The sequence below is a fragment of the Suricata suricatta genome, chromosome 11 (assembly GCF_006229205.1).
Source record: "Suricata suricatta isolate VVHF042 chromosome 11, meerkat_22Aug2017_6uvM2_HiC, whole genome shotgun sequence".
In the NCBI taxonomy this organism is placed as follows: Eukaryota; Metazoa; Chordata; class Mammalia; order Carnivora; family Herpestidae; genus Suricata; species Suricata suricatta.
In genome coordinates, this window is record NC_043710.1 from 16,998,649 (window position 1) to 17,008,735 (window position 10,087).

The window sequence follows — 10,087 nt, forward strand, 5'->3', positions numbered from 1 at the left end:
GCAGCAGGAGATGGGTTTCATCTGAATAGTTTCCACGTGCTAGGGGCCTGAACAGGGATCAGGGCTACTGAGGGGTGAGCCCAGCAGCAGGCCACCAGTATCCAAGTAGAAAGAGGGCCCTGGTCCAAATACGGGTGGCTTTAGGGGCTGTTGCCTTCCCATTTCTCTCTTCCTTCTCACTAGGGGCCCCAATAACCCTGCCAGTTTTCCCTTCGGTGGTGGGGAAGCCTCGTGATGCACGCTTTTTGTTTTGCCCAGTTCAGTGGAAAGCTGAGAGGGCTCAGGATCTATGGTATCTCTGAAGAAACAAACATAGAGCCAAGATGGCTCTTTAAGAAAGTCATGGATTAGAGCCTATTCCAAACAAACCAGAAAACCCACAAGAGTCAATTAGTTCCCTTCTCTCCTTTTGCATAAAGTCTTTAAGAAAGGTTTGAATTTCAGGTAAGGTATAGATTTTGATCTCAGTTTCTGTTTCTTGTTTTTCTCCTAGTCCCTTGACCTTACTTCTTGTTGCTGGAAAATTCTGGATGGCGCCTAATGAACCCTCTTCATAGGTGCCCATTTTCCTTTCCAGGGTGTCCCAAGAGACCTCTTCAGGCTTGGGCTCTGCCTCCACTAGTACAGTATGCAGTGGGTCTTTGGGAAAAGCCCTCAGGCCTCAGGAGCCCAAGGCTAGAGTGTTAGTTTGCTGCTCTGCATGGCACTGAATACAGAATAGAATAATATCTAGCATCCCTGAAGCATCAAGGAGCTGGGGTACCTCCTCAGGGTTCTTAGGGGGCCGTGGACCCAGAATATCCCATCCAGTCAGGGGAGGAAGAGTGACAGAGTTGAGTGAATTGCTGACATAGACACCATAGGCATCAGTATGGTATTTTCCCTCTGGTGGTGCCATTGATTTCCGGTTGCAAGGCTGTTGCACTCTTCTGGGTTACAGCTCATAGTCCACACATGACCCATGCACTCATTGGTCACCAGTCCTCCTCACCTACAGGAATCTTTTCCTAGTGTCCAGCCCAGAGCCACTCCTTGGGTAGGGACAATAGCCTAGCTATCCAATCCACCTCCCTTAGCTCTCCTCGCTTCGAGGTATCGAGGACCCTTATGCACATGAGTAGTCAATGAAGGCCTTCGTAATTAGTGGTCTAATAGTCTCATTAGACCATATGGTCTTGATCATGCTGCTCTGGGGGCATCACTGGACAATCAAGCAGCTGTGAACTTTTCGGGGGGTACCTCAGGCAGCATACCACAGAGGCTGTATGCAAAAGCACGAAGCAGTGTGACAGACCCCCGGTGGGCGAGCCGTGCTCCTTTTCCAGATGGTGTCACCCCCCTGACTCAGGTAGTTGGCAAGCAAGTCACAGGTAACAAAGGCATTTCCCTTGATGAACTGCAAGGGCAGTCAGGCGGCTCTGCCAACTTCACCGATTGGTGCTGGTCTCAGTCTGCCAACAAGCAATGCGGACGGTCCCTGTGGTTCTTATGATTGCAAGACACCCTTCAGCAATAACCATCAGGAAACTTTGAAAAAATAAAGGTTTATTAAATTACAGGATCTGGAAATTACACAGCGCACCTGGGGCCACACAGTGATGTGGGGAGTGGTGGGAGGAGACCAGAGAGGGAGGGAGGGAGAATGAGAGCACACACAGGACAAAAGGGATCTGCTGTTATTGGGCTGGAGCGTTTTGCAGGCTCACTCTTTCCTGGTGAATTCAAAACACAGGCGTGGACATTTAAAGTGTGGGAAGAGAAAAAAAAACAAGTCGCCCAAATGATTGGTTACTGAAATCAATCAAGATCTTTAGGATGAAGAAGGAACCTCAGAGGGGCAGGCAGCCTGGCTGTTTGTCCAGCCATGTGGTTGGCAATCTCTGAAGTGGGTACTTCAGCAATCAAAGCTAAGTCAGGCAGCTGTCAGGATTTCCCCTACCATGTCTTATTCCCATTTTTAATGACCTCACACACAGTTCAGGGTATCCAGCCCGTCTAACTTCATTAGAAACCACTGAGGATCAGAAGACCCACTCTACCCAACCTTTCCTTATGGGGAAAACAAAGGAGGAATTACCCCCAAGGAGATGGGTGGGACAGAATCCATAGCAGAAGAGAGAAGGTTGTGATGGCCATCCTGAGCCCTCGGGTGGAGGTGGGGGTGGGGTATTGGTAAGGTGAGGGGAAGGTTCATTCAGCCCTAAACTCAGGGAAGAAACATAATTGTAATTGTTAGTTTATCACCTTCATCAGAGTCCGGTGACAACCCCTGGGCAGGAATCAGGCTCTGGGGAAGGCACAGCACCACTGAGCGGGGAGGCTCTGAGCCAGGACCCTGGTTCCACCAGCCCCCTTGGGGATGAAGCCCTGGGAAGCCAGAGTTAGGAGGGTGACCTGGCTTCACTTCCGGGAGGTCTGACCTGAGTCGGGTGCTGGGAATCCAGAAGGCCAGCTGCTCCTCAGGAGGGGAGGAATGAGCCGCTCTGCATCAGGGACCCAGGGACCGGGGGACGGTGTTGATGACCCTGCTTAACCGGTAAAAGCTGTGTGGCAGCCCCCATGTTCAAAAGCTGGGAGCACAGGGTGCAGATGGTGGGAAAAGGGCACTTTCCCACCATGTGCGCCACACCGAGGCCAAGTCCTAGCAGTCCCTGGGGATTCCAGAGCCAAGCTCAGGTGCAAATCATCCTTCGTGCCCTCCCATGGGGCCTGGTGGTCTTGGAAGAGAAGAGGGAATGCTTGTCTGTTTCGTCCTTCAGCCCAACCCAGGACACACTTTCCTGCAGAGGAAGGCTGATTTGCGGGGTCAAAGCTTTGCTGCCTGGCCTGGGACCCAGAGATGTGCGGTTTTCCAAACCCCTTCAGTTGGCCTGTGGTGGGGTCATACCCCCATCTCCTCTGAGTGTCAGTGAAGACTTACTACTGTCCCTTAAAGTTGTGGCCCATTCCCAACCCCAAAGGTCAGGTGGAGGTAGAAGGCCCTGGAAGGGGGACAGGATGGGGTGCTGCCCTTCTCCTACTCCCCAAAAGCTAGTGCTCTTCCAGAGAAACTAACTGGCTGTTCCCATGGGGTCCTTCTTCCCTCGGGGAGGGCAAAACCCAGAAATGGGAAAGGGGGTCGAGATAGGCTTGGCAACTTTCTGACATCACTTGAAAACACTGGCTCCATTTCAACCACCAGATGGTGAGCAGGTTTGTAAACTCAGGGTACAGAGAGCTGCCCCGGGCATTCTCCCTGACTGCGCTGTCCCCAGGTCCCTGCAGGGGCTCACACCCCCATGCTGCTCCTTTCGTCCTCTTTGGGGCTGGGTTCTTCCTGAATCTTCTTCATCTCCCAGCCCCGGACCCACGTGTAGGCAGAGGAGCCCCCCAGCACCATCATGTTGCTTGTCCACCAGAGGAAGCTCTTGGTCTCCTCATAGTAGAGCACGGCTAGCACCGTCTGGGCACAGGCTTTGGCCGTGCCGGACACGTTATGGGTCAGGGGGCTGGTGAACTTGATCTGCAGTCCTGTCACATAGCCGATGGCAAAGCCGAACAGGCCGCCTAGCGTCATCATGCCCCAGAAGTGGGTGCTGCCCAGCTGGGAGAAGTCACGGAGGGTCTGAAGCTCTCCCAGCAGCAGGAGCAGGGGCAGGAAGAGGACGCAGGCATTGACGTTGTTATAGAAGGTCAGACGCCAGATGCTGCCGTCCACAGCCGGGAGCACCTTCTTGGTGTAGATGGCATTGAGTGAGACGCAGAGGCTGGCTAGCACGCCAAAGAGGGTGCCCGTCCAAGACAGAGTACCCTCTGCCCCCTCCTGGTCCACGCCAAGCCAGAAGCCACCTGCAGTGGAAAGAGGAGAGGGGCGAAGGGGATGAGGACAGGGAGGAAGAAGGACCGAGAATGTTGCCACCCAAGGTCACAGCCTGTAATGCTGCCCTCGCCATCCCGTCCTCCCGGCCCTCTCTGCAATAAACATGTCTGAACTCTCTAGTCCATGCAAAGCACCATACAAGGCCTGGGGAAGTGGCTCAGGGCATGAATGCTTTCTCGGGAGCTTACATTCTAGCAGAGGAGAGAGACATGAACACAATTCATTTCCCAATTATTTAATTACAGTTGTAATGAGGGCCATAAAACAGTGCAGCGTGCTGTGAGAACCCAGAACCGGGGGCCTGGGGCACCTGGAAAGTAGTGCTGGAAATAAGCTCCCCAGGGCTGAGTGCTTAGTGGTTAAGGTGACCTTGGGAAAGTGATCTAAGGTCTCAGAGCCTTGGCTTCTTTGTCTGTAAAATGGGGGCTATAATGAGTTAGAATCAGTTGTGGCCTGAGGTCTTTTGGGACAGTCACTCTGACACTCTCATCTTGTGGTTCCCATCACCAGCCGTCAAGTCTACACCCCTCAGCCTGGCACGCTGGGCCTTCCGCACCCTTGCTTGTCTCTGTCCCACGATTGCCCCCAAGTTGTCTCTTTCATCTCCCTGCTTCTCAGGCTGGGACCTTAGTGTCCTTGTTCACTTCCTGCACCAGAAAGACCATCCTCCTTTCTGGGAGATTCTACCCATTCTTCAAGGTCAAAGCCGGCCTCTCCAGGTAGGAAGTCCTTCTTGATAGTCCCAGCCCCTAGACCAACTCCTAGGCACTTCCCTGCAAGGCCCCTTGCCTGTCCCAGGCTGTGAGGCACCTGCCCACGGGGACTGTACCACCTTTTTAGGCAGACTCCATCTTCCTAGGAGGCAGGGGCTGAGTCTCACATGTGTTGTACCTCCTGCCACAGCATCTGGTAACATGGAAGAGTAGGCAGAGTTTTGGTGTCACAGAGATTTGGGCTCCAATAGGGTTTTGCCATTTAGAGGCTGCGTGGCCTGAGGAAAGTTGGCTTAACTTTTCTGAGCCCCCATTTCCTTCATCTGCGGAGACCTGGGTGGCTTCCTTGACCCCCTCACTCCAACCAAACTACTCTACACCTTGCAACCGGAATGATCTTCCTAAAGTATAGATAGATCTGCTCAGGGCCTGTCCTGGCTTAAAGCGCCAACTCACCTACTACCTTTAGAAAACATTCCAGACTCACTAAACTTGGGCAGCCTCCTGCCTGGCGAGTCCCGCGATGGCCCAGACAGGAAGAAACGCACAGGTACTTTCTTCTGCCCAGAACATTCTCTCCTCACCCGTTCCTTATACCCATCTAGTACTGTCTCCAAGCACGCCTGCTGAGATTACCCCAGTCCCAAAAGCTGCCTCCCCGCTCCCTCCCACCCCTACCAGGGTTCCTGCAGCACCTTCTACACCCCCATCGCAGCCTCACCCCTGCAGTATCTTGCTGCACTTACTGCCCTGCATCATCACCATGCCCTCCAGGCGCCCAGGAGACCCACCCACCTTTGCCAAATTTATACCCCAAAGTTCGGCACAGTCCCTGACAGGTGCCTGGCCGCCGCTCTTGTTTGCTGGCTGACTGAAAGGATGCATGCACGGAGGCACTCAGAGCAGTCTTCTGGGTCTTGGCGGAGCCTTTGCAAACAGATACCTTAGACCTGCCCTGGGGGTGTGGAGGGTTAGTCAGAGCAGTCCTCCGGCTGGCTCATTACCTTCCTAGTCCAGAAGGGACCCCCACCCCAAGGCTCCACACCCTAGAGGGACTCACACCCAATACTGGGAAAAGAGGAAGGGCTCCGGAACAGTCACCTGAGACCCAGCTTAAGGGAAAGCACAGCAGAGAGGGGGCTGGACCCAGGGGCCCCCTGCCCTACCCTGGTGGCCAGTGAAGGCAGTTTCTCCAAAACTATCACAACATCGGCTTCTTTGATTACTTTTAGGACTTGGGCCCAGTTTCCCTAGTGACTTCACCTTTCTTTGTGCAAATTCTCCCACCAGGAGGCTCCTCTCTCCCAGTCCCCCCCTCCCCAGCCCCCACGGGGTCTGTGGGGATGAAGTGGAGATCCCTGAGGCATTTGGCTAAGTGAGGCCTGGGACTCTGCATCAGCTCTGGGTAGGGATGAGGTAGCGTGGGGGGAGGGGCAGCTGAAAATCTGCCGGGGGTCTCAGCAGCTTCTTCTACTCGAACCTTGGCCTTCTCCCCTCTCCCATCTTAGACCTGAACTGAGCAGCCGTATATCCAGCAGTCGCTCAATGAGGGTAACATTTTCTGGGACAGGTGGCTTGGGATGGGCCCCTCCCCTGCAACCAGGGTGACTCGGCCTGGGACTCTGAGACTCCAGCAAAGAAGATGTAGGTCAGCCAGCATGAACTTTATAGCCCCAGGAAAAGCCAGAACCGGTTCAAAGAAAGACCACATTTCTGGATGACAGAGCCCAGGGAGGATTCTGAGGGAGGTGGGTTCACTCTTAGCCGGAGTGCTGCAAAACCCCCTTTCGTGATGATGGAAATGTTCCATAATCTGCGCTGTCCAATACAGTAGCCTCTGGTCACCTGGGGCTACTGAGCACTTGACATGTGGCTACAGTATCGGGTTGTAACACCTGCGACCGAGAAACTAAATTTTTAAAATGTCACTGAATTTGAACAAATGGAAATAGACACGTGGTTGATGGCTACTGGGTCGAATACTGCAGCTCTAATCTCTAGGGGACAAGAACAGAGCAGGGGGATTAAAAGCATCGGCCCGGGAGTCTGGCCAGCGTGGCTACTTCCTAGCTGTGTGGCCCTGGGCAATTCACTTAACCTCTCTGAGCTTCAGTTTCCTTGTCTGTATGGAGTTGATCGGGATGATTCTACCTCCCAGGGGACTTCTGGGGACCCAAGGAGACGCTATATGTGAATGCTTGGCACAATGTTCCCGTCAATAATTCTTATTTTCTAAGCGTCAAGTGTGGGAAGACAGCTAAGACCTCTCAAAGCTTATTTGTTGCCACTGTCTTAGCCATTACTACGAGCCTGCAAGGTCAGAGGCGGATGGTGTATTTATTACAAGACGCATTCTCTGGGAATAGCGCTGGAGGGAGAGTCAGGACACTTGAGCCCTTGAGAAGCAATATAGTGGTCAAGCATAGGGAACCCAGACTGCATGAGATCAGATCCCAGGTCTGCCGCTTATTAGCTGTGTGATTTTCAACAGATTACCTCACTTCTCTATACCCTCATTTTTTTCCCTCTGTGAAACGTAGATTTAATCCCATCTTGTTCTGGGGGGCCCTGGCTGGGCCCTTGACTTGCTGGGTGACCTCAGGAAGCTTAGTCTCTCTGGGCCCCAGGCTCTTCCTCATCTGACTCTGCAGCCAGGGATCTGGGATGGATAAAATCCAAAGATGCCTGGCGAGGTTGATCTTCAGGGTTTCGGGCCCTGTGTCCCGCACCCCCACCCCCACTCCCTGTGGCCCTGGCTGGCCACTCACCGATGATGATGCCACAGGTGAGCAAGGCGTAGAAGGAGGTGGTTTGCTTGAGCAGCAAGTAGGACAGCAGCACATTGAAGACAGTGGTGAGCGAGCGGCCCACGTTGTAGAAGGCCACGCCGACGTACTTGAGGCAGAGATTATTGAAGGTGATCATGCCGATGAAGACCACGGACAGGGGCAGGACGCTGCGGGCCACCCTGAGGTCCAGGCGCAGGGCAGGAAAGTCCATGGCACCAGGGCAGCAGGCGGCCAGCATGCTGAGGCTCTTGCACAGCAGCGTGGTCACCAGGCACTGGTAGAAGGTGACGAAGATGGGGGTGTCCAGCTGTAGGGAGGGGCTGTCCAGCAGGTACTTGTTAAGGAACACCATGGAGATGGAAGTGACCCAGTAGAGAGACACCACCAGCGTGATCTGCAAGGCCCGAAGCAGGAAGGGCTTCTCCTTGCCAGCCTCTGCCTCTCCGGAGGGGTCGGAAGCCCCCATCAGTGCCATGTGCAGGATCCTGGACCGCTTCAAGGGGGCCCTGTTCATGGTGGCAGAGAAGTGGGTCACCCTACAGCCAGAACTCGAGTCCAGGGCAGTCAGCTCCTGTCTGCTTTCTGCAAGCAGTGGCCGTCAACTGTCACATGCGGGAATGGCCCAGAGGCCTCTCCCAGAGGTTCTGCTGTGGGGGGAGCCCCACAATCTGCTCTCACTCTGCGGGGGCTCATGAGACAAGACACAGGGAAGGGGTGAGGGACAGGCTAAGGTCCTCTCAAGAGAGAGAGGAGGCTCGGGCCTGATGGGGATGGGTCTCAGGAAGAAGGGAGGGGAGAAGAAAGGAAAGAGAAGGGGGAAGCGGAGGAAGGCAGGGCGAAGGTGCTGGAGAAGGGCAGAGGACCGCGTGGGAAAGAAATGCAGAGACAGGGAGACATGGGCGAAAGGGTTTGCAGGGAGAAAGGGGAGGCATGCAGGAAGCTGAACGGAGGGAAGGCATGCGAGGGGGGTGGAAAGAGGGGTGCAGGGAAGCTCAGAGGTGCTCGGGGCGGGGGTCCAAAGGACGCCGGAGGAGCGGGAGGAGGCCGGGCCTGCTCAAGCCCGCGGCGCGCAGCCCTTTCGAGCAGCCAGAGCGCTGGCTGCCGTTCCGTCCCGGAGCCTCCGGACAGCAGAGGCCGTTCTCCCCCGCGAGGCGGGCCCAGGACTCATTTCCTGACACGCCCCCGACCCCTCCTTAAAGGGACCGCACGCCCGGAGTCACCCTTAAAGCCACAGCCGGCTAGAAACACTCTTTCGACTCAGGTTTGCGTCTGCGCCCCCGCCTCCTCTCAGCTCTGGTGCGCTCCCCGCCAGGGGATCCGGGGGGGAATCGGCCTCCGCGGATGGTTCCTATAGGTGCTTGAGCTTCGACCCCTTCTTACAAGCCCCACCCCCCAGCTTTGTCTTGTTCGGAAGCCGAACTAACCCCGACTTCGTAGGTCCACCGTGCTCCCCATCCCAGGCCCGACCGCACCCCTAGAGCCTCGGCGGCGCCTCGCATCCCTCGGCGTCCAGAGACCCCCTACGTACGAGCCCTCCCTCCCTCTGCTAGCCCCACCTCACTCTCCCAGGGTGCAGTCCCTTCCTTTCTCCCCCATTTTCACTTCCTCATCCCTCTTTTAAGCAGGAGACACCCCGCGACGCTCCCTGAGGCCGGAGGCCCACGTTATCTTTTCAGGATTTCAATTAGCCCGCGCGATCTGTCCCCCCCCCCCCTTCAAGCACAGCTGGATCGGAGCCTTAAGGCAACAAATACCCCCACCCCCTGGGCTCCTTCCCCCTTCAAAGACACCCCCTCCTCAGGCTAGGCCCAGCCGCTAGCTTTGGCCCCGGGGCCTCTGCGACCCCGCGCTCACCTCCTCCTCTGCACTGGCCGCCTGCCCGAGCTACCTAGCGCTGCACCTGCAGCTCCGCGCCTAGGGCCGCGCCCTCCGAAGACGACTTCCTGCTCCCAGCACCGGGCGTGGGCGCCAAGCCAACCTCGCTGGCCTGCTCCCCACGTGGGGCCTGGAGGCGGCGGCGGCCAGCGACCCGCGCCCCAACCTGAGTTTGGCCCTGGGTTGCCCCCCTCCTCCTCGTGGGAGCAAGCATCCTTCCGCTTCCAAGGCCACCCCAGCCCTGGTATCCAGCCTGCCGGGGATCCCTCGCTCCAGTTACCGCCTCTTGCATGTCCCGGGACCCGGCTTCATCCCTGGCCCGCCGCGCACCCGGCTGGAGCTTCCAGAAGTGCGTTTGAGAACCGCCCGGATTCTCCCTGCGGATAGTGAGCGGGAGGGTAATCCGCTCTCTCCCAGGGACCGGGTCTGGGAAGTCGGTCCCCAGACCGAGTTCGTCTCTCACCAGGCAGCCTGGAGGGCCGTCTTCTCCCTGGTTTGTGCTCTAGCACCGGCGTTGGGCGTCTCACTTCTGAGTTCTTTGTTGTAAAAAAAAAAAAAAAAAAAAAAAAAAAAAAGAAAAGAAAGAAAGAAAGAAAAGAATGGAAAGAAAGAAAGAGCTGATATGGTTGAAAGTAGGGACTCCATCTGTTTGTAGTATTTCAAACACCATTTAATTAGTACCATTTACTGTACAGGTGAGGTGTCTTAGATTTGTTTCAAAATACTCAGAATACTTACCAAAGAGAGAAAAAAAGAGGTGGGGAGATAGAATAAGATAGGTAAAATGTTGATAATTGTGGAAGCTGGGCATAGGTACATGGGGGTGATAAGAGTCATTTTGCTTTTGCGTT

The 10,087-nt window shown here is 55.4% G+C and overlaps 1 protein-coding gene across 2 annotated transcripts; it reads right to left on the reverse strand.

Annotated features, from left to right (window-relative positions):
• Positions 1-1,525: 1,525 nt before the first annotated feature.
• Positions 1,526-9,792, reverse strand: SLC35C1 (solute carrier family 35 member C1). 2 transcript variants are annotated; one of them, XM_029956606.1, is made up of 3 exons: positions 9,216-9,792; positions 7,341-7,867; positions 1,526-3,828 (listed from the first exon to the last, which is right to left on the reverse strand). In XM_029956606.1, exons 2-3 carry the CDS (start codon positions 7,834-7,836, stop codon positions 3,269-3,271), a joined length of 1,056 nt encoding a protein of 351 aa, XP_029812466.1. In that variant the 5' UTR covers positions 7,837-7,867; positions 9,216-9,792; the 3' UTR covers positions 1,526-3,268. The 2 variants fall into 2 exon arrangements, with proteins under 2 accessions (XP_029812466.1, XP_029812465.1); XM_029956605.1 differs by lacking the exon at positions 9,216-9,792 and having other exon boundaries at positions 7,341-8,772.
• Between the last annotated feature and the right edge of the window lie 295 nt (positions 9,793-10,087).